The sequence below is a fragment of the Callospermophilus lateralis genome, chromosome 9 (genome assembly GCF_048772815.1).
Source record: "Callospermophilus lateralis isolate mCalLat2 chromosome 9, mCalLat2.hap1, whole genome shotgun sequence".
NCBI lineage: Eukaryota > Metazoa > Chordata > Mammalia > Rodentia > Sciuridae > Callospermophilus > Callospermophilus lateralis.
In genome coordinates, this window is record NC_135313.1 from 9,358,315 (window position 1) to 9,383,248 (window position 24,934).

At 43.7% G+C, this 24,934-nt stretch overlaps 1 protein-coding gene across 1 annotated transcript in view; it reads left to right on the forward strand.

Moving 5' to 3' along the window:
- Positions 1-24,934, forward strand: part of Dner (delta/notch like EGF repeat containing) — a 291,292-nt gene that overhangs the window by 163,556 nt on the left and 102,802 nt on the right. The window contains exon 6 of the mRNA XM_076866521.2: positions 19,914-20,067. Within this exon, the coding sequence (XP_076722636.2) occupies positions 19,914-20,067 (154 nt within the window). The remainder of the gene's footprint in view (positions 1-19,913; positions 20,068-24,934) is intronic.

A 24,934-nucleotide genomic window follows, 5' to 3' on the forward strand; every position in this document is an offset into this window, starting at 1 on the left:
ATCTTTGCTGCCATTGTTGACACTGAAAAGGGCACTTGTTGTAATATTCTTGTAAAATAATTTCAACCCTATGGACCCCTGAAAGGGTCTCGGGGACTCCTCAGAAGACTAGAGACTCGACTTTCACAACTCTTGCTTCTAGCCCTCTTTTTTTTTTTTTTTTTTTCTTGGACCTTTTAATGTTTTTTTCTTTCCTTTTCCTTTTAAAAAGTCCCATACCTTTAATCTATTGTTCTCAGCCCACCAACTTGGCTTGGGTACTTCAGTACTCTGTTTGGATACGTCAGTACTCTGTCATTCTGCCTTAAAAAAACACTTTGGAGCTTTCTGGCTCCTTTGTGGTGGTTTTTAGAATGGCTTCTTGGTCACAGCTCTGGGTGGCTTTACTAAAAACTGAGTTGACACATTCTCCACCTCTGGCCTCTGTCTGCCTCTGGGCTCCCCACCCACCTCCTTGGTCCCACCCACAGCCCCACCCACCCCAGGGCAGCCACTCAGCCTCCCCTGGGACACCCAGGGACTCTTTTTGAAAATTTTTTTTTAAATTATCTATATATTCTAATCAGTTATACATGACAGCAGATGCTCTTCAATTCATTGTACACAAATGGAGCACAATTTCTCTCTTCTTTGGTTATCCACATGGTGTGACCCGGATTCTTATGTCATCCCCTTCTCCATCAGAAGCCAGCAGGGCTCCATCAGAGACAAACCACAAACCCAATGCTCCCTGGAACCTGTTCAGAGGAGAAAACAAAGGCAGGCCAGTTAAAACTTTGGACATCTTCTAAAGTGGTTAAAAATCAACTTTTTTTGTTAAACACTAGATAGCGTTTCTGTATCATGAGAGGGAACAAGGAAATTGAGCAATCTCCTTTGGGAACATTGGTCTGCTCCTGGCTCCATTTCGGGAACTCCAACCTGGGCCTGGACCCCGCCTGGGAGAAGAGGCCAGGAATCCCCCCTGGATCACTGTGGGCAGGGAGCCTTTAGAGGAACCAGGAAGAGCCCCTAACCTGTGGGGTGGCCTTTCTGCTAAGTTTGATATAGAAGGAGGGGCAGAGTGGGATGGTGCCCTGAGTAGGACACTGGGTGGCCAGCAGGGTGGTTTCCTCCAGAACAAAGGTCGAATCACAGGGAATCAGACCCACGGAGACACTGGCCGTGGACCCTGGAGGTGGGGCGGAAAGCGGGTGGGTGAACGCATGAAGGTTGGGGGGAGATGGAATTGAAAGAGGCGAGGATGGCTGTGGAGTGGGGTGGACACAGGACCTGGACACTGCCTACCCTGAGGCGAGAAATGCCAGACAAAAGACTGGGCAGAGGTATTTTAAATCTTTAGAAATGGAGATGAAATTCAAATGACATAAAATTACCATTTTAAGGTGAACAATCTAGTGGCATCAATACATTCACCATGTTGTATAATCACTATCTAGCTTCAAAATATTTCCATTACCCCATAATAAAGCTCCCATGCTCCAAGCAGTGACTCCCCACTTTTCCCTTTGCCCAGCCCAGCCACGCCAGTCGGCATTCTGTCTCTGTGGATAACTGGGTGCTTCATGCCAATGGAATTGTACTCAGGATACCTGCTGGGTCCAGCCTGTCACTCAACACCATGTTTTAATTCATGCTTGTACCATGTCCAGTATTTCATTTCTTTACATAGTTGAATAATATTCTGTTGTATGAATATGCAGGCTGAGTATTCCTTATCCAAAATGTTTGGGCCCAGAAGTGTTTTGAATTTTGGATTTGGAATATTTGGTATGCCAAATTTGGAATATTTGCTTATGTATAATGAGATTGTTTAGGCGGTGAAACCCAAGTCTACACAGGAAATTCATTTATGTTTCATTTATTCCTTGCATGCATAGCCCAAAGTTCATTTTATACAATATTTTAAATAGTTTTGTGTGCTTTGACTGAAACCAAGAGTATGATGGCAGGTGTGGAATATTCCACTTATGATACCTTATGATTGCTCAAAAAAATTTTGGAATTTGAGCTATTTTGGGTTTTCAGGTTAGGGATGCTCAATTTGTCATTTACCATTGATGGACATTGGGTTGTTTCCACCTTTTGGGTGCTGTGAATGGTGCCTCTGTGAATGTGTGTACAAGTGTTTGAGTCCCTGTTTTCAGTTCTTTTGGGTGGATGCCTAAGGTGTGGAATGCTGGGTCACATGCTGATTGTTGTTCCACTTTTTGAGGAACTGCTGAACTGTTTTCCACAGTGGCTGAAACACTTTTAATTCCCACCAGTGATATTTCTCCACACACTCACTAATAATTCTTATAATTTTTGACTCCTGCCACTCAAGTGTGTGTGAGAAAATATCTCATTGTGGTTTTGATTAAACCTTTCCTAATGACTAATGATATTGATCAAAGTATTTTTTGTATTTACTAGTGCATTATAGCGGGGTGCGTTTTGACATATTCACCAATGCATAAAACATAGTTTGCTCCATTTCAATCCCCAGGACTTCCTCTTCTCCCCTTCCCATATTTAAAAAAAAATCTATTATATGCTTTATGTCTTTGGAAGAAACATTTTAAATTTTCCATCTAAACTAAATTTCAGTTGCATCCTTTTTTTGTCCATGAGGTAGATCTTGGTTACAGGGCAAGAAAAAATGGCAGACACCACTTTGATGAGTTGCTTAGGTGCAGCAGCTCCTGGGTGGTCAGGATGCTTTGTCTCTGACTCAGTTGACCTGGGCTGTGTTGAATACTGATCTGGGTTGGTTCAGAGCTGTCATGCCTGCTTTATGTCAGTCCCAGATTATCTTTTGCCTGAATATCTTTTAGAAGCTTGGTTTGTTTCTAGGGAATGTGAGATAAGGCAGACTCAGAGAAGATGGTGCCCAAATATTGCCTTGACCCCGAACTGGCCAGGAACCCACCACCTCTATGGGGAAGGCGCAGGACAAACATCACTCCTCACAGCTGTCAGACTTTCATGGACTGTTACTGGTGTCCTCCATTGGACTGCCTTTTCTTTGTACTTGAGGAATAATCCCAAGAAATTTGGCCTCAGCCTGCATGTCTGCTACTCACTGGCAATAGGGGAATCATACAGTACCCAACTTCCTTCACGTAATGGGAGTTTTGAGGTTAAGATCAGCATTAAATTGAGCCGCAGGCATGAGTCCTCTCCCAAGTTCACGTTAGAGGAGAATGTCTAGTTTAATGAAGATTCTGTGGTTAAACAGGAGATTTCCAAGTCAATAAGGGATGGAGAAGCTGACTCCAGAGGGAAGGAGAAAGCTCTCCCTGGAATACAGTAGCTGCTCAATAATGGATAAACTGAGCAAGGTCGCCACAGCCCTTCTCGGGCCATTGCCATGAACACAATCATCTATTCTCTGTGACTGTAGTTGGTTTCCACACAATTTCAGAGCAGAAAATTAGGGCTGTGTCTCAAACCTCAGCCTGAGGTGGTTATGTGATATGTGCAGTGGGGCATCTTGGGCTGGAATTAGAGGAGGGCTCGGGGGAGTCTGGTAGGATAGTCTTCAGAGAATCAGAGCGGGCCCAGGAAAATGTGGAATATTTCAGTTTCCCAGAATTCAAAGGTCATTAATAATTTAGAGCATCAGAACTGTCATTTACACATTTTATTTTTGCAGTCACAATATTTTGGCAAGAAATGGGAAAAAAAATTGAAGCAGATGAAGAGTTCATAAGCAAAATACCAGTGTTGAGTAGCATAGAGTTGAACAAAATCTTATAAATTAGGTAAATTAAACATTGATGCCAGAAGCACTAATGTTCAGTGGAATATAAAATATTAAAGGAGTGAGTTAGAGGTCATGGAAGCACCAGCTGAAGTGACAAGAAGACACTCTTCTGAGGAAGGCTGTACAGGAGTTGTGAATGGAAAGAGCCTTTGGTGAACTCGTGGGTGATAAGGGCCCTGATTACCCTGGTGCCCTAGGAGGCGGAGGCTGGGCCAAGCTGTGGACAGTGGGGGTTTGTTGTGAAATATGGTCACTTTTCCGCAAAATTGAACTATTTTCATTAATTTTGCAGTCAATGCTTACCCCTCCTAGGATTTTCCATGCATGGTAGATTTGGGGGATTAAAATATAAAGTTATATTGTGGTATCTAAAATCAGACTCCGCAGCCAAATTTGACTTTTACCTGAAGGACCTTTTCAAGTTGCTAGAATAAGTGAAAACGTGGGAAGTATGGACTTCCATGTTTAGGTTAGTATAGATTTGCATGTACATTTTCTACCATAAGAACAACCTATTTTATAATTTAATCAAATGTACTCCAATACACTTAGCTCGGTTTAATTCACAGGATGCTAATGAGACATCCATTCTGTTGCTGTTCCCTGGCAGGAAGGTTCTTCCACATGCTGTTGGCCTGACATGTCTTCACCCAAATTAGGGGTCAGGAATATTGAGGCTGTCTGGGATTAAGTCATGTGATTTCAGTGAGGGTTGGAATTTAAAAGTCTTATAGTATCTCCAAAGGTCCTAACATTTTCAGTTTTGTTTAGATCAGGAAAAAATGTATGAAGGCCAGTTTTTGTTAGCTTTGGCGAAAGAATTGAAGGTGACAGCAAATACCTATGTCTTAAAAGAGCGCTGGCCCTCTACTTAGTCCAGGGGATGCCAGCGTGGGTTTCCATATTTGTTCAGAACCCTCTGATGCAGTGTGAGGCTTGTGCTGCAGTAGAGGCCAGAAGACTTTGGGGTAAAGATTGGGGTCTGGGGTCTGACTCCAGCTCTTCTGAGATTGCATCACTTAGCCCCCTGGAACCTCAGTGCCTCCATCCAGTGATGGGAATGAAGGAAATGTCCACATCACAGGGCTGTGGCATATGGGAAGCTCTGGGCTGGCACAGATCTGCAGAGATGCTGAAAAAGCCCTCATGGAAGTGGACTTGTGACTACATGTATGGAAGAATTTTGTAATTTTACAAGTAAGAGGTGGCACATGTGATATGCGGACCACCAAAGATGGCCTCTGTTTCCTCCACTCACAGCCTTGGTGGCTCTTGGCGTCTGTGTTAGGCAGCTTTGCATCACTGTGACCAAAATTCCCGACAAGAACAACTCAGAGGAGGAAAAGTTTAATTGGGGCCATAGTTTCAGAGGTTTAGTCCATGGTGGGCTGAGTCCATTGCTCTGTCCCAAGGTGAGGCCGAACATCATGGTAGACGGGTGTGGTGGAGGGGCACTGCTCCATTCATGGCTGTGCAGGAAGTGGAGAGAGGGGAAGGAGCTGCAGGGAAGGTCCCCCTCTAGGGCATGCCCCAGTGACCACCTCCTCTAGCCACATCCTACCTACAGTCACCACCCAGTGAGTCCATTCAACTAGGAGGGAGGATCAGGTTCCTGCTCTCACAGTGCAATCATTTCACCTCTGAATATTCCTGCATCAATGTAGGAGCTTTTGGGGGGACACTTTATCTCCAAACCATAACAGCATCCCCACCCTGTTATCCTGGGGAATGTTTGCTTCCATCCTTCCTCTTTTGAGCTACCCAAAGTGTTTCTGGCCAGTACAACTGACTTTAATTGGCTTTGGAGGTCATCGGATCATCAGGGTCTAGACATGTGTTTAATTCCCTGTTTTGGAGTTCTGATTTTAAAGGCTAATGGTTCTGAGAAGGTTGACACTGAACTTCTGAATCTGAGTCACCGGCATATGCTTCATTTGCTGGCTTTTGTACTTTTAAGAACTGTGTCACAACAAGAACTGTTGTGAGAAGAGAGAACTGGCCACAGGAGCAGACAACTGGGTGTGTGCCTTACATTTTACCCATTATTTTGACTTGACTCAGGCAAGTGAATTTTAGTTTTGCAGTTAAAAAATAAAACTGTTGACAGATATCAATTTTAGCCAGAGATATTCATGAGTTCATAAATGTTCCCCAGGAGGAAACCCGATACATAGGTCTTCTAAAGAATAACAAAACTATAGTTACCAGCCAGCAGTAATAGCAGGAGGTAACTTAATTACAGAAAAGTTTTTATGAAGGCCCATGCTTTGGAACTAAATTAAAAAATATTTAAAAATTAAGAGTGACTCAACATTGGTACAATCCAGTTGTCCATGCTGTTGGACAGAAGGATGTGGGCTGAGGGGGCTTACATGGTGAAAGATTCAATCCATCTGGGGAGGTCTCTTTATTCCAAATTTCCTTGAGACAGCAGCCTGGCAGGGTGCTAGGATTCCTGTTTTTTGAGCTTAATTCCTATGTAATAAAGGCATGATTTCCTATTTAAATGCAAATGTCCCTAAAACGGTAGCACATTAAAAAACTGGAATAACTTAGCTTCATCAGGAGAAGGTTTCAGTAGGAGAGAGAAGAGTAGATTATTCTAGAATTCAGGTGCTGCCCAAAGCTGCTGGGTATAAGATAAGAACCTGTTAGTGGACAGGTGAGATTTGACAAACCTGTTGGCAAATCTGCATCTCTTCCTAGTTCAGAAATGGCAAAGGTGGGCTATATGTGAGCCATTCTTTGGAGGCAGATGTTATGCCAGATAAAAACTGGCATATTCTGAAGGAGCCTTAGAAACTCTAGGGCAAGGCCTCATCTGTGAAACAAGTGACCTTGAGCTTTATTCCACAGCAAAAGCCCAGCTGTGTGACCTTCAGAGAGGACAGAAATTTGGGGCAGTTTATAAGACCCCCTCTTTTTAAAAAAATAACACATGAACCTCTAGAAATAATCATTTGAAGAAAGGATTTGAGATTGGCCTCCACACTGAGGACTGGGTATGACTTGAGCCCAGGCTGCAAGGTGTGTTGACTTCTGCCAGAGGTCGTGCACATGAATGAGGACGTAAGCTAACCGTGTTTCCCCACACCCAAGTGGATCTGGGTCAGCCTGAGGACTCCCATATCCTCAGCCCCATGAGGGGGACATTTTCCTGGTCAGATAGGGAACCGAGGCATGGATTTCTTTTTTTCTTAATAAAAGAGCCCAAACCCAATGTCCTAGTTGGGATCATAAATGAGTTACAAGCGTCATGCTGGTTAAAATCCGACACATTAACCAAGACATTTGTGGAAGGAAGATAGTGAGCCGTGCTCATGCTCTTCCATTCAAACTCTGCTGCCTGTCTTTCTTACTCACACCGGAGTAAGGATGATCCCATGACAGCAACTGCTTCATGTGAACATTATAGATGAATAAAACAGCTTGAAAGCAAACAAGAGTCATTTTGTTTGTGAGCTTATCTCATTCCTTTGCCACTCCTGAGTTAGATATTTGGATGCAATTCTTCCAGAGATTATTAAAATAATTCATTTCTAATTGTTCTGGAGAAACACATTTATTAGACACAACATGCCTTTTGTTCAATAATAAATGACAGAAATGAGCGTTTAGTGAGCTGAGATTTAATTTACATGAATGACGGGACCTGCCCACCTTTGCCGATGCTGTTTCGGTTTATGTGGGTATAGACTCAATCAAGTAAGAGACGCGTTGATCACATCAAAGATGCCATAGAAATAAAATATTTTATAACAAAATGAAAAGAATTTTTAAAATATTGAGATCTGTTCAGTTAAATTTCATAGTATCAGGGATTATGTAAACCTCTTAGAATCGAGGCTTCAATGTCAATATTCCATACTGAAGCATCTACTCTTACTTCTATAGGAGAACTGCTATGAGACATTGGCATTCACCTTCCGAAGACCCGACTAATCCTGTGTCACTACTCTGTCAGGCTTTATTGTCATGTTTGTTCATGATCTCTCTTTGTATTTGATAGAGGCTATCCACAAAAGCATATTATGCACTATAATATAGTGAGGCTGCCAGCACCTCACCAGGGTCCTTTATCCTGCCCAAGAGGGTATAAGCCACCTGAGAAAATAAAAGCCTTAAATAATTAGTAAAGGATAAAAGGTGGAGTTGAAGAGTAGGTTTTAAAGAAGAGCAGCTGATAGATTCTTCCAGTCCTGGTAGGAGCTGGAACAGAACAATTTAAAAATGGCTTTGGTGGCTTATTTAAGGGGGTGCATCAAAGCAGGGATAAGTTTTCAGGGGTAGAGTCTTGCTTCACGATGTCTTGTAGTCAACAGGTTGATTGGCATCTTGGCAGACCACACCCATCTCTGGAAGGCTGTGTGGCTTCAGCAGGTCACCCCCATCTCTGGTGCTGTGTGGGACCCTTTTGGCAGAGCTAAATAGAAATTCACATGTATCTGGGTGGTCTTAACCAGTGGCATTGCCACTGGAAGTTCCCAAATACCAAATTTTCCTATTCAATGGGCTCCCATGCTGACTTGGGCCATACATAGTACAAGGAATTGCTCTCAACACTGTAAAATAACCTATGAAGAACATATGTGGGAAGACTGAGTCAAATGAGAATCGTGAGTCAAACAGGAAAGAGAAGCTGGGGTAAAGTGTAGATGCGTATAGGAAGACTGGTGTGGTGGCTTGGAATGGGAATGCGGACACACACATTGGTTAGCTGTGGCCTGTTGCGTTAGGGGCCATGTGTGTTAAACAGCCCAGGGAAACTAGGGACATAGGAATGGAGGACAGGAGGAGGAAAGCAGAACCCACGCCACTGTGGTGTTCTCAGGCAGCAGCCTTGCTCTTAGAGTGGATGCCACACAGGCAGAGCTTTCCTGTTTATACCTGGAATCTCAGGTGGTGGCAAATGTCTCGAGAATTCAGTGGTTCATTCCCCAAAGGCCAAAAGCTGTCACTTAGAATTGGACTAAGGATCAATGCAGAGAAATCAGAATGTTGGATAGTCAGTGTCTTTAACAGGGTCAGGTGTTGCCCCTTTTACCTGGGCCAGGTACAGGAGCAGCTCCTGCCTGGAATCCACATCTGTCTGAGCACTTCATCCTTTCCTGTCTCCAAGGCCTGCAAAGGGCCAGGCCATTCTTAGTGAAGAGGAGAGACAGAGGGATTTGGATGCTCTCACCAAGCCCAGCTTCTAGACTTCACCTTCGTCTGAGTCCCTGAACCCAGCCTGTGATCTGATTGTTGGTCTTTATTTTCCTATGTCACCGACACGATTATCTAAGTGGCGTCGGTGGCAAACCCCTTTGCCACTGATGAGTGTTTCTGAATGTCCTTTATATTATTTTGTTTTTTAGGACAGCTTTACTGAGCAGTTCCCCATCCTACAGTCCAGTGTACAGTCCAGTGGTTTGTCGTCTGTTCACAGGGGCGTCCATCCCCACGGTTAGGCTTAGAGCCTCTCTTCACCTGAGAAAGCGGCTCCGTCACCAGGGCGGTTGCTGTCCATCCCACCCCACCTGTTTTCTCCGCTCCCTTACTTCCCAGCCCAGGAGCTCACTTATTTACTTCCTGTCTCTCTCCAGGACTTTTTTCCCCCTCTCCTAACTATAATGATACATCTTTTGATCAACATCTTCCTCTGCCCAAATCACCTAAGCTGCTAGTAGCTATCTCTTACTCCGTCCTTCTTGGAGATCAGCTTTTCTAGATTCCACATACAAGTGAGAGCATCCAGTATTTGTCCTTCTGTATCTAGATTATTTCATGTGACATACTGTTCTCCATGTTCACCCAGGTTGTTGCAAATCATAGAGTTTCCTCCTTTTAGAGGCCGGATACCATTCCGTTGTGTATACATACCACACTTCTTTGGTCCATCCGTCTGTTGCTGGACACCTAGGGTGGTTCTGTGCCTTGGCTCTTGCGATTGGTGCTGCTGTAAACACGGGAGCACTGATGTGTCTTCAACATGTTGATTTTGTTTCCTTTGGATATGGACCCAGCAGCTGGATTTCTGCATCAGATGGCAGTTCTATTTTTAACACTCTGAGGGACTTCCATGCTTTTTTCCGTAAGGGCTGCACTAATTTACATAATTATTCTAGCTCTTTCAACAGCTACATTTTAAAAGTACAACATAAATGATAGCATCTTGAGGCTGCAACACGTCTCCTCTGTTATTGAAGTGGGGCCCAACAGGAAACAAAGCAATGAGTGACACATCACTTGCCCAAGGATGGGAAAGAGAGAAGAACCAGGAGTAGGATCTCAGCAAACCAGGTGGTGTTATCTCTTACTCCTTCTCCATGGTCACCTGAGTCAAGTTCTTCTGACGTGGAGGGCAGCCCTGGAATAGACTCCCTGCACTCAATTTCCACACTTGAGTTTATGAGCCTGCCATTTACTCGTCTGTGTCTTAGCTTCTTCCAGCATAAAATGGCAATAGCAACATACTGAGGTGTCTCTGAGGATCTGTCAGTGTACAGAGCCCTCAGAGCAGAGCCCAGCCCTTCCTGGATGCTCAGTGAATATTCACAGCCAAGATGACAGGGGTGACTAGCTAGACCTGGCTCTTGCATGTCCCCTGTGTGCAGGCTTATCTCTTCACACAGGAGTTGCTCTCAGAATAGGGTACATGTTCTAGAATAATGGGGGTGAATATAGCAAGCGTCAAGTCTCTGTGGAGGACTGACCGCAGCATTCTGGAAGTAGTTGGAGGAGTAACATGGGGAGAAGAGAGTGTTATGGGCTGAATCTGCCCCTTCCCATGTTGAAGTGCTAATCTCCAGGACCTAAGAAAGTGGCCTTATCTGGGTGAGCTCTTTGAAGGGGCAAACAAGTGAAATAATGTCACAGGGTAGGGCTTCATGGGACAAGACAAGACAGCGTCCTGATGAGAGAAGGCTGTGGAGACACACGCAGGGAAGTCCAGGTGCACACACCCAGAAGGCAGTTGTCTACAGGACGGGCCTCGGAAGAAGCCGCCCCTGCCCGCCTTATCTCAGACTTCTGTCCTCCAGAGCTGTGAGCAGGAAGTTTCTGGTGTTCCAGGCACCTAGTCTGTGGCTCTCTGTGGTGGCCCTCCGTGGTGGCATCCCCAGCAGACTCATGCAGCGTGAGCGGCAAAGATCGCCAGGAGATGGTTGTTAGCACCTGGAGTGACATGAAGTGCCTGGGACAGAGGCAGTGGGGGTTAGTGCCCTTCACGGGCCACAGATCCAGGAGGGAAGAGGCCACTGGAGGTCATGCCCCATGGATACCCTCAAACGCTCCTCTCTCTGCTTTTCTCAGAATCTGTTAGAAACCCACACGTCCTACTTAGGTACCCAATTCTTTGCATTTCTGGATGTCTTAAATTGTAATACTGTCTTTACAGGGAGACCAGATCTGCGCCCTGTGCCTCTGACAGGCCCTGTGACCTTGAGCAAGTTGCTTAAATTCTCTGATCTGTTTCCTCGTTGCTAAAATAGAAAAATAATTCTTATTCTGCAAGGCCCTTCGGAGGCTCAGGGAGATCACCCCCATGTGGTACTTGAAACATGGGGACTTCTTCCGCGGATGACAGTTTTGTGCCTGCCCCGTCTCCACCAACTTTCCGTCTTTAGTTACCACTGGCTTATCATCTCTGCTCCCGTCGGAGGTAACCTCAGGAAGAGGTTGGGAAGGATCACCCTTCTTCAGCAAGACCTTCTCATTAATAATTTATACATAAATTTCCATTTTCTTAAAGCTTTTTTTTCTTACAATTTTCTTTTGATGTAGCAAAGGAAATGACTTGAAGGCTAAACGGAATTTTAGAATAAGAAAGTAGAACGGTATGCATTTGCTTGTGGAATCAGGCTTTCCAGAGAAATTCAATAAAAGATGAATTTTCAGTGACTTTTTTTTTTTTTTTTTTGGTCAAACTTTACTTTTGTTAATGGATTAGAGTGTTGCTACAAATAAATGTCCGGAAGTTAGTGAATTGAAGAACACAACTGATGGCATAGAAATCTTATGCCTAATTGTGATCACCCCAAGTTGCTGAGAATACATCAGTTGCTAGGAGATGTTTAGAAAATGCTTTTGAACATCTCCATTCTATGAATCCATACATCTGGATTTAACAGGAAGGCTTTTATGAAATTCCCTAAAAGACATTTACTTTCCTCTCCCCTGCCTATTAAAGTAAAATTCACTGTCCTTTCAAAGGAAACAGCAGGACTCTCATTATTGTTACTATTATTTAAAATTTAACTATTAAGCCAGAGGAATTCATTATATGATTTCACAAATGTCCAGTCTCAAATTTAATGCTCAGATGGTCTGTATGTTTGCTTTCCCACACCATCCCTTGCCCCCCACTATCCCTTACAATACTGGGGATTGAACCCAGGGGCACTCTACCACTGAGCTATATAATATATCCCCAACATGTTTTAAAATTTTTATTTTGGGTCTCACCAAGTTGCCCAGGATGGTCTTGAACTTGTGATCCTCCTGCCTTAGCCTCCTAAGTAGCTGGGATTACAGACATGCGTCACTGTGCCCAGCTTAAGTTTATATACATTTTTGACCAGTATTATATTTGCAGTTAAGAAATCCAAATGGAAAAATAATGGTATGTCTAAAAAATAAAATTGTAAGCTCTAAGCATTATGAGTATGTTGTTTAAATGACACGTATAACAAATAATAGAAGATAGGACCCAGCCAATAGATGAAATTTTGGGGGGAGGGATTACTGGGGATTGAACTCAGGGGCACTCGGCCATGGAGCCACCTCCCCAGCCCTATTTTGTATTATATTTAGAGAAAGGGTCTCACTGAGTTACTTAGCATCTCACTTTTGCTGAGGCTGGCTTTGAACTCGCGATCCTCATGTCTCAGCCTCCCTAGCCACAGGATTACAGGCGTGCGCCGCTGTGCCCAGCATCAGATGAAAATCTTAAAAAATGCAATTTATAGTAAGTTTTCCTTTGAGTACTCTCTTCCCTCCAAAGGCAACAATTTGTGCCGTGGCTGGGTTCCAGGAGTTCTTGTGTGGTCTCAGCTCAGGAAAAGACTTTCCTAGGCACTTGTACATTATAAATAGAATTTTCAGATAAGTCTCTTAAATTCTGCATCCAAATAATCCTTTTTTGCCTCTTGAAATACCCAGTCTGGGTTTAGTGAAAGGCAAATTCCATCTAGTCTAGGTGTGCTAGACTGACCTCTGACCCTTTCTAGTCACGCCTCGGCTGTGCTTAATCAAATACAAATGCATGCAATGGTTTCTGTTTTGCACCTCTGTAATTTCAGACCCAGTGACCATCTAATGTAGTTTCACTGCTGAGGAGTCCTTGGATGAGGATTACCGGGGCTTCTGTCTCCAAAGATTCAGGGCCAAGGCCTTTGGGGGTGACGGACGGTGCAGGCTGGGGTCTGGCTGTGCCCTTCTGCCTGAGTGAGTGAGGACTCACTGTGTGGTTCCCAGTGTCTGCCGAGAGGGACGTGAGCTCTCATCTGCAGGGGTTGTGGAATTCTTATGCCTGGAGACAGCTCCACAGACAGTCACTCTTGGAGCTCCTCCAAAAGCTTTGCAGTAGAAAGATTCTAGAACTTTCCAATGTTGGGAAACAGACTCTCCTCCCTAACACTGCCAGTGCTGTGAGGCCTTTGAATTTTCCTCTTGCTCTGTGAGCGGGGCTCCCTCTCTTCCGGCACAGGGCTGGCTGGGGGTGCCCGGCTCATGACCCCCGCAGCAGGGGAGGCTTCTTTGGCCTAGGAATGGCTGACACTTCTCTTCATGCAGACTGAGGGAAATGGGACTCATGGTATCTACCAGGGGAACATGAGTCGGTCCCTTCAGGCAAGCAGAGCTGTTCTTGGCACTGGATATGAAATGGGTCTCCGGAGCGGGGCTTCACATATGGGGACTCAGTGATGTGACACAGATTTCTCCACAGCCTGCCTCCAGCAAGTGCCAGAGCGGATTCCCCAGGAGGAGCTGGACGCAGGAGGCCACAGTGGATTCCAGTGTTTCAACATTTTATCTTCCTTTCTTGGTCCTTAGCCAGACTCATACAATAAAAAAAATTATTATGGAAAATTTCAAACACATATGAAAGTCTGGGAGGGTAATTTGGCAAACTACCACATCTATGTCATCCACTCATTAGGCAGAGCATTGACCTTGCAGGTGGCCAGACGTTTAACTATGAGTGAGCCAGATGTCAGCAAGGTGTGGCTTGAATCATCTCCTCTCTGTTCTCGCAGGTTTAGAGACTCTTTGTCACCTGGTTCAGGCTGGTCCTTCTAATCCTTATCCCCGTTGTTATCCCCTTTCATATGAAATGTGTGGTCAAGGAACATGAGGGCAGCCAGGATGCTATTTTAACAAAAGCCAAGGTTACCAGAGATAGACGGGAAATAGAAGAGGAGCTGGACTTACAGAACCCCCCTCCAAGTCCTAAATGAGGGAATGAGTGGGGTTATGAATTCATCGTGGACAGTGAATACCCATCGTGTCTGAGTAAGGACAGCCCGAGACTTCGAAGCCTCCAGTCCTGGCCAAGAATCGCCCAAAGTCTGTTCATGAGAGATGAAGAACTTTATGTACAAGAGATACTTTCAGCCTTCGGGAAACTCTATTTTGGCACTTTCTGAGAATGAATGAGGTAGGATTCCCAAGACTCTAGGAAACTAGAATCAGTGAATCAAAAGGAGAGTCAGTAATGCAGAGCTAAGAAAGGCAGCCTAGCAGGGAGGGAAGAGGCGGAAATCACGACAAACTGCAGTCAGAACTAAGGTGCTGGTGAGTTTGCAGTTAGTTTGGAGAAAGGTAAAGGGTGTCCTGAACCTGAGACCCTGATGGCAGTGAAGGGACAATATGGATTCAGACAAAGTGGTTTAAGCCTTGACTTTGTACTTGCCAACAGGGACACCCGAAATAATTTATCTGCTCTCTCTGTTGAGACTGTGGTCAGTTCCTAAAATGGATCCAGTAGTACCCATCTGACAGAGGTGGTGACGATTAATGAGATAATTCCATGTAAGCGAGTTTTATAAACAAGGAAATCAGTGCGTAGTCTACTGGGACTTTTATGTTCATATTGATATCACTGGGACATCAAAAACAAAGTCCATTTTCCTAAATAAGTCTACTTTATTTAAGTAAAATAAAAAGGAAATAGAATTTTTAAATTCAGATTCTCAAAGGGAGAAATACAGTTTCTCAGAAAACTTATCTCTGTGGGACAATTTGTCAGTCAACAATTAAACTTTATTGACCGGTAAAAATTACCAAGAATGAAACTGAAGGTAGGCTCGGGCCATATTTCCAAGGACACTGTGTGCCCTGCTGGGAGTTTACACTTATTAATTCATACATTTAGCTTTATGTTTTGTAAAATATTTAACACGTAAATTAGAAGGCAATAGTCGAGTTAGGAGGGGGAAATAGTCTTATAGGTCATACAGCCCTAGCTAGAGTGAAGGCTGAAGTTCAAATACTGAGCCACAGGAGCCAATCTAAAGGAAAAAAAAAAAAAGTATCACAACTGGTTCATAGGACAAAACACCGGGTCTCAGATTAGCAAAATGAGTGGCACTTACGTGAGTGGATTTTCTTGGGCCAAACTTTAAAACCAGAACCACGTGACATGTGGTACGGACTGTTCTCAACAGCAGCTGATACTAAAGGCCTTCAAGGGTTGAACCGGTGTTCCTTACAGGTCCCTTCAGGACGCCATTGAGAGAGTAAGGTGAAATAGCAACTCGGTGAAGGCAGTTCTGCCAGGGGACGAGAGATGAAAGTCACCTTGCACCCCACCATCATTCTGGCTCCTCACGTATTGATTTATATTTGCTTAAAGCATTTGTCACCAGGTGACAGGATGTATCTGGTGACAGTCTAGGATGTCATCTTAGAGCAAGCTCTGAGAACTCTGTGTCCTTGTCCCTCGCCACAGCTCTGGTGCCCACAGGATTGACACACAGCCTGACCACTGAGTGAGGGGATTATGAATTCATCTTGCACAGCGGCATCTCCAGTGATGTTCTGCAGCGACATTCTAACTCTCTCCTAACTCTGTCCTTTAAAGCCAGCAGCAAGTTCCTCGTTGTGACAGCACAAAGCGTCGTCTCCAGACATTGCTGAATGTGCCCTAGGAGGTAGATGGCCCGTCTGAGAACCACTGCATGACCGTTGCGCCCTTCATTTGTCTTGACCCATGACTCCGTGGTTTGCTCTACTTCAGCCACACTGGCCTCTGGATCTTTCTTGAAAGTGCTAGGCATGCTCTACCTGGAGTCTGTGCCTGGGCTCTTCTCTTTGCCTGCACATCTTCTCCCAGACCCTCCCTCCTCTCCGCCAGCTCTCTGCTCACTCCTCACCATGACAGTGTACCTTGGTTAAAATTCATACCCCACCCCCACTTCTCTTCCCCTCTCTGTTTCCTCATGTCCTTTGTCACTAATCCACTATGCCATTAACTAGTCAGTCACTCCTGCTAGAATATACTCTGCATGAGAGGCATGTTCACTTTTTTGACCCTGACTCCTAGGATGGTTCCTGGGATATAGTAGGTGCTCGATAAATAGTTGTTGAATGGCTGAATAACTGAGTGCATGTATGAGTGAATTTTTTCTTTAACCTAAAACTTTTCAAAGTAAACTTTCTACCACTGACTGAGAAAGTTTCATTAATGTACAAATGGAATATTTGACTTCAAGCTGTTGTGGAAAATTGAGATTCTGTATTGGGTTTTAAAATTAATCTTTGAAGGTCACTTTTCATTTTACTTGAACAATACTTCTATATTTATATCTGTATATAATACTTTTTCAAGGAACTATCTGTAATTTAGTTGAATAACTGATTTCAAGTAAGTCTGTTTTGTCCCTTATGCTGGTGGAATTAAGTGAATCTAAATTAGGGATGTCATAGGCAGTGGGTTAAAATTGTCAGGAACAGTACAACATTTTACACCTTGCAGTGATCAATACAGTTTTCCACAAAAATACACTAATAAACGTAATTTCCTATAGTAAACATTCACAATCTCTTTTAAGTCAACAGTTTTAAAACTATCAAAATGAACATTTTAATATTATAGGAAAGCTCTTTGTTCTTAGAAAATATATTCAGAAATAAATCTAACTTTCTGGATGACATGATAGAAAATACACAATGATTTAACCAAAATTTCATGGTTGTGGATGTGCAAACATCTGTTCGTCTCCTGCCCCATTCATCAATCAAGGCTTAAGAAACAATTCAGTGTTTTGCTTTATCAAAAGCAATTGTTTTAGCAGTTTTTAAAGCCTCTTTCAAGGTTCCTGTTTAAAATAAAGCAAAACAAAATGTGTAGCTTCTGTTTCAGCTTTAAATCCAATCAAAGCTAACCCGATGATATTTGATTTGGGGATTTTAATAATTTATTTTCAAAAGCGACATATTTTCTGTGGCACTACTGGATGAGTTAGATGCAAATACATCCCTCAAACAACCAAGGAAATTTATCTGCAGCATGGAATGCCTGGATACAAATCAAGTAAATTTGAGAAGACAGCTGCCAAAATCAATGGCAGATAGTAATTTATCACGACACAGAGGCCCACTTTGGAACTGTATGCACTGGGTGTGCACAGCATTTACATTTCAAAGGTGGTCACAAATCTTCGGTGCACAAAGGACTCCAGAGAGGACTCCTGCAAATATCCAACATGTATTCTGTTGGGCATTTGAGCAAGGACAAGATTTTTCCTTAGAAGACAATTCTGAAAAAGAAGTTTCCTATGTAAATGGAGAGAATTCGAACAGTTCTTGATGCAGTTTCATCCAGTTTCCAGCTACTAAGTCCACGCAAAGACACACAAAGGGAACAAGCTCACATGATAAAAAGCCAGAGGTGTCTGCAACCTACTGTTAGGATGTAGGAGAATTCCCATTTCCAAGAAGAGCACAGAGAGATGATACAAGTTGAAAATACAGCTCTAACTGAAGAAGGAGGTCCTTTTATTCTAGTAGTTTCTATGATAAAATCAAAGACTGTGTTCTTAAACTCAAGGAGACTTGATTATGCAAATCAAAAGAACTTGTTATATTTCCTTAACAAAAATATATTCAATCAACAAAAGAAACACACCTATACAAAACCTGTCAGTTTGGTCAAGCTAAATGTCATGGTTTATTTCCTGGCCTCATAATTGGTTGTCTGAGGTTGGGGTCCAACAACGGTCCATTCAGTCACTTGTGCAAGAGGCATTCTCTGATAGTATGAGACATAATCTCAGGCTCAAGGATAGTTTTGCTTAAAAGGGAGTCAGTAGGGGAGAAGGGGGAGAGAAGAAGGCACTAGAAGTATAACTAACCACAAATTGAATCCAGCCACATGAAAAGCATTTTGCATACTGATCTAAGTGGGTATTTCTTCCAGGAGCATAAAGGTGAATCAGTACTAGGAAATCTAGCCATTCCATGCATACATTAGTAAGTCACAGATGAAACCAATAGATAATTTCTACAAAATCAGAAATGACATTTGATAATGTTCAGCAATCATTGCAGCTTTCTGTTTAGTGATACATTCCAAAAATATCCCTTTGTGGTCAAAATTATTCTGGAAAAATTTCTGATACATCCTTTGTCTCTGGAGAAGAGAAGATGATAGAGTTGCAGTTGGTATAGAGGTGTGTGTGTGTGTGTGTGTGTGTGTGTGTGTGTGTGTGTGTGTGAGAGAGAGAGAGAGAGAGAGAGAGAGAGAGAGAAAACCTGAGAATCAGCTGAAATCTCTGACCCGTAATGAAAGCTCAGTGTGACAACTGGTATCAAAATCCTAGCATCTTACATGTCAGGAATGATCACTAGCAAGTATGACAGGTGCCACATGAATGGGATGGGGAAGTGCCTTGTGATCAATAGCTACAAAAAAAAATCTTAACTACTCAGCAGAAAACTTACCAAGAAATGTACCAGAATTATAAAACATGCTTGAGACAAAACATATTAAAGAGAATTATGAATAACCCTCTCCTCTTTCCAAAGGCAGGCAGGCACAGGATTGTGCTGTGGGCTAGTAGGTTGTGATCCTGGGCTGAGCCTTGGAGATGGGGTCTCTGGCTAAGGTTAGGATAGGAGGCTGAGGGGAGGGAGAGGAAGGGAGGGCGGGACAGTGGCCGTGGGAGGAATTTTGGAACAGTAGAGTTTTGAACACTTGCTGCCACAGGGTGTATGACCCAGGAGATTAAGTCAATCAAAATGATTTCCAGAGCATCAGAGTCTGGCCACTGCAGTCTCCTGGAAGTCACAGTAGGGCTTGGGGTCAGAACTGAGAAATGTGCTTCTGTCTGTTTATTGTTTTAGGTGGTAAGGCTTGCTAATGTAAGGCTTCTCTTTTGCCTCTCTTCCTCTCCCCTTCATGAAGTCTCCTGTAGTGATCTACATTGCTTTGCATAGGCTTCCGAGCCACATTTGTGGTTTGTTTCAGACTTGTCACTACCCTCAGGGTGACATTAAGAAGGGAGCAGGAAGGCCCCATTTTATTTGGAGTTTGCAGTAACCTCAAAAATAAGCTTCAGAATTCTGTGAGTTACAGTCCTTTGCTAAGATAATGTTACTGTAATGAGCCACACAAAATACTTACTTGAATTACACTCCTTTTGTTGTTCCTTGCATTCAGGGAATCTGCAGGGCTGTACACTGAGGTCAATGTATAGAGTAATTCAGCAAATTCTTTCAGTGCCCTGGAAGGATGGTCTGAGCACAATGTTGGTGGCTTTTTGTTTTTTTTTGTTTTTTTGCAAGTGCTATCTCTGCTGAAGATTTTAGTTGGTTGGAGTGACATCTCATTTAATGGCTGGAGCACACTGTATCTGCTGGAGCATGATTGCCATTTCCATGTCAGGCCAGCAAAACTTCATTTTTAGCTTAAAACACGTCGTCCTTTCCAGGTTTATTTTAGGAAGATTGAAAATGGCTGGTGGGATAAATATGAATAAAGAAGTGTAAAAATAAATGTCTGAAATTAAACTGCAAAGAAATACGTACTATTTCTTGTAAAGCTGGGATTTTTAACCAGATTATGACATAAGGGATGTGATTAACGTACTCAGCACTGGGATCTTTATTAAAGGGACATGGTGATTTTGAGTTTTGGAGTTTCACAGCCCAAGGTAACACACACTGGGTCTTTGTGTTCTAGGCAACTTTTTCCTGCACCTGTGAGGACCAGTACGTGGGCACGTTCTGTGAAGAATTTGATGCGTGCCAGAGGAAGCCCTGCCAGAACCAGGCAAGCTGTGTGGACGCCAATGAAAAGCAGGACGGGCGCAATTTCACCTGCCTCTGCCTTCCCGGTATGGTGTTCACAGCTAAGAGTGTGCATTTCTCTGTATCAGTTAGGTTTGGTTAAATGATACTTTGTCCCGCCAAGGGACAAGGTGACGTCAAGATCTCATTTGATTCTCTCAGTCTGCATGTAATCAGGGATGGAGGCAGGATTAATCATGTCCCTCGCTTTGATTACTGATTCTGAGTGCTTCCTTTTTAGCGTTCCACCATTTTTGTCCTGGGAAAATAATATTTTTGGTCAAATAGAGTCTGGGATGTTTCCAAAACGATTTTGTAAGAACGTACTGGGCGTGGGCTGGCACTGTGCCGGTTGATTGTGTTAAGTCAGTTAAGAAAAATCAAGGATAAACTACACAAGCTGGTTAGGCAAAGCCACCAAATCCCGTTTACGTTAATTTCCTTTTGTTTATGTACGTTTAGTGGTCCAAGTTTGGGGAAGGCTCTTCTGCACACCGTGGCCAGTCCTCGGTTAGTAATATCTTGGATGTTAGATGAGACTTTGAAGTCCTCTGGCCACACTGTGACTCCCAGGAGATTGCAGTGGCCATGTGCCGACAGATCCCCATGCTCTGGCACTCATCTTACCGCTCAGCCTATCAGGTGACACACCCTGGGGGAGCCAGAGGGCATCTGACCAGTGAACATTCCATACGGCTGTTTCCGTGCAGCTTGAACACCACCAGCAAGTTACTCCTTTTTCACTATCAGCGAATACACAAAACTGAGGTCACCTTTCCTCTTTCCATCTCATCCCGTTGCCAACTTCCGCCCCTGGGTGAGGATTCCAGATGAGGATGGAGGGGGCGATGGCATGAGCGGGTTGTGGAGACGAGGTACTCACCGTACTTCAACAGTGCAGAAGTTTATGGGTTCAAAAGCAAGAGCACTTCAGTCGTTTATCCCCATCCAAATTTAATAAAATCACAGGAAGAGGTTAAGGGTGTGGCATATTCTGTCCAGATCCAGTGGTGTGTGTGTGTGTGTGTGTGTGTGTGTGTGTGTTCATCATCTGGACAGACGATGAAGGATTTTTCTGCATGTTTTAAAAAGTGATTATGACGGTGCTCTTGGACTTGCTTTGCAGTGTCGTTCGCTGGTAGATCGCAGACATCCTTTCTTGACAGAACTTAGGGCACAACCCATTCCTCCGGACAGTCCTATACAGTGTCTTTGCTCTTCAGCTTTTCATTGCTGACAAAACCAACTTGAGAGAAACTGACCTTAGGAGGAAAGGTTTATGTCACCTCATGGTTCGGTCCCTGGTTACTCAGCTCCATTGTTCCTGGGCCTGTGTGAGGCGTACGTCAGGTAGAAGGATGTGGTGGGGCAAAGCTCTCACCTCGTGGTGAGAGAGACCCAGAGGGAGGGGCCAGGCACAAGACAGCCCCTTCCAGGACATGCCCCCAGGGACATTTCCTCCGACTAAGCCCTACCACCTGCGGTGTCCACCACCTTCCAGTAGTCCATCCGGTTAGGAATCCATCGGTGGATTCTGTATTGAGGAAATCAGAGCCCAGTCTTTCCCCAGAGCCCCATCTCTGAGCAGTGTTGCATGGGGGACCAAGCCTTCAACATGTGAGCCTTTGGGGAGCATTCCAGATCCAAACCATAGCAGTCTCTTAGCTCCTACCCACGGATCTGACTGCCTGCTTGGTATCTGTCTAGATGCCCAGGCCACCTGCAGCTCAGTGGCCCCCAGACTTAACCCCTCAGGCAGCAGCACCTTGTAGTTCACCTTCCAGTGTTCCATCCATTTCTGTGACCAGACACCTACAGGTCACCCTGGTGCCCCGTCCCCTGCTCTGTCACATTCCCTCTACTTCCAGGTTTTCTCTATTTTATCACCTCAAGGCCTCTCATATCCACCGCCCTCTCTGCAACCTCTGTCACCTCGCCACCCCCCAGGCCAGTTGTCTTGTTCCTTGCCTGTGCAACTGACTAGCTTCTGTGGTGTCTCCATCCACTCTTGACCCCACTCACCCTGTCACCACGATGGCCTCCGTGGCTCTATCTCCAGGTGGCCACAGGGACCATTTCCAATGGAAATCTGATGAAGTTGTTTTCTGGCTTCAACTCCTTCTTGCCAATGCTCTTTGACTCCTTCTCTGTGATGTCTCTTTTGCCTGCTTTTCTAGCCCTGCCTCATCCCAGTGACTCCCTTGCTCTGGGATCCAGGCACCTGGCCTTTCCCCTCCCCAACAGCCTGAACTCCTTTATGCCTTAGGGTCCACCCCTTCTTCCGGGTGCCTGGACAGCCTTCCTTTCTCTCTCATTTTTGCCTGTTAACCACACGCAGGGCAGACCTTTGTTACATGTCCCTTTTTGTCAGGAAGTCTTTGGCTTCAGGACAAGTCTGCCTGTTTTCCTCTTTGACAGCCCTGTGTTCCTGCCCCGAATGGCTCCTGTCTGCCTTTAGGACACACTTGCATATGCAATTCTCTGATTACCGCCTGACTTTCCTTCCAGAGTTAAGCCCCGTGAGAGCGGGGCCAGGATTGATATTGTTCCTCTTGTCTTCCACCATGTCTGAGGAATCGTGGATGCTCAGTCCATGTGGGAATGAGATGAGTCAATGAAAGAGGATCGATGTAGGCGGATGTTTTAAGCCATTCCTCTGTTGATGGATCTCTAATATGTTTGCAATTTCTCTTCTTATAAGAAGTGCTTAAAAAAATAAAGAATTTTCTAAAACACAGGTTGAACACCCATAGTTAAAACATACAAAATCAGAAATGCTCCCATTTGAATTTGAAAGTTTCCCAGTGTTGTGTTGGTGCATTTCAGATTTTGGATTTTTGGATTAGGTATGCTCACTCAACCAGTCATGTCTCTGCAAATATCCCCCAAATCAAAAAACTCCCAAATCGGAAACAATTCTGGTTCCAAGCATTTGCCTAAGGGATATTTGACCTGTGGTCTGTCAGAATTGGCAGGTGGAAGTTTTCACTATATGCATGAGAATGATTTTTGGTTTGATATTTTATTGAGGTCTCCTCTCAAAGCGGGTTTCCCCATGCTTTTTAAAGGCTCTCCCAGGCGTAGAATGAGAATGCTGCTAATGCTTGAGTTTGAGACCAAGGAGATAGGATTGGGGAATTTGGAATTATCTAAATACTTTCTTAGTTAGGGAACCTCTCCTCTTGTCCATGCCTCACCTGTTGATGTATATTTACTAAGTACAAATGAACCAAAACCAGAAGTTATATCTGATAACTAACCCTAAAGTCCCCTTAGTGAACCACCTCTCCACCTCTACTTCCCACCCAAAGGTAATGGTCACCCTAAATCTGGAATTGATCAGTACTTTGTTTCCCCTTTTCATGGTTTTAACCATTTGCATGTTTTTATAAGAGGATTTATTTCTTTCAGTTTGTTTTCTTTTATTGGTGCATTAGAATTCTACATAATAGTAGGACTCAATTGTATACTATAGTAAGATTCCTGTAACACACATACACATAACAGAATTTGGTTAATTTAGTTCCCCAGTACCCCCACTGCCCCCCTTGTCCCCCTTCCTCTATTGGTCTTCCTTCTGTTATCATGAGATCTTCCTTCTCCTAAAACCTTTTTTCAGCTTCCACATGTGAGGGAAAACGTACAACCCTTGACTTTCTGAGTGTGATGTTTTCCACTTAATATAACGCTCTCAAGTTCTATCCATTTTTCTGCAAACGACATGAGCATTTTATTTTAATTATTTTCAAATTTTAGAAAATGGTATCATGTGTGAATTAAGTGACAGCATCAATTTGCACCTCTCTGGCCCTTACTTCTTGTACTTAATACTATATCACTGAGGCATAGACAACTTTTTTTTGGTAGTCAGTGATAAAAACCAGGGGTGTTTATCACTGAGTTACACCCCTAGCTCCCCCATCCTTTTTAAAAAATTTTGACACAGGGTTTCACTAAGTTGCTTAGACAATCCTCCTGCCTCAGCCTCCCAAATAGCCGGGATTACAGGCGTGAGCTGTGGCACCTGCTAGAGTTCATTCTTTTTGACTGCCATGTGGAATTCAATTCATCTGTTCTTCTGTGGATGGGAATTGATATGCATTCTCGTGCATGTCTTCTGTGTGTACGTGCTAGAGGAAAGATGAGCACCAAATGTGCTGGAACATGTGTGATCCATCAATTAAGGAAGTCTTGTCAAAGTACTTTTCAAATTTTTTACACAAATGTAAACCCACATGTGCAATGTAAGAGTGATGTTGTGGATTTGCAACTTCTTGGTAGTGTTAGACTTTCAATGTTTGCCAACCTGATGAGTACAAAATAAGTATCTTATGTGATCTCTGTGTATCACTGATCATTATGGACATTGAACTTCTCTTCATGTGTGTTGGTTATACACATTTCCTTTGTATGTGATATTTGTCTTTCCATTTTGTTTTTCTTCTCTTTCTCTCTCTCCCCTCATCTCCCACACTATTGTATTTTGGTACCAGGGAGTAAACCCAGAGATGCTTATCCACTGAGCCACATCCCTAGCCCTTTTTATTGTTATTTTGAGATAGTCGCTGAGGCTGAATTTGAACTTGTAATCCTCCTGCCTCAACCTCCTGAGCCACTGGGATTACAGGCACGTGCTCCTCTGTGCCTGGCTCTTTGGATCTTTCCTCTGTATTATGTGTGTGGCTCTTGTTGATTTGTAGAAGCTCTTCATTTCTGATACTAATATTTTTCTCCAAGTTTTCAATTTGTCTTTTGACTTCAAAGAGTCTTTTGAATGGACAATCTTACTATATTTTCAACTTTGCTTTTGCAGTTTATGTATTTTATGTCCTATTTAAGATTGATCACACACATTCCAGCTTATCGCATATCCTATGTTTTCCTGTCTAAAGGGCTAAGGACATTACTTTATAT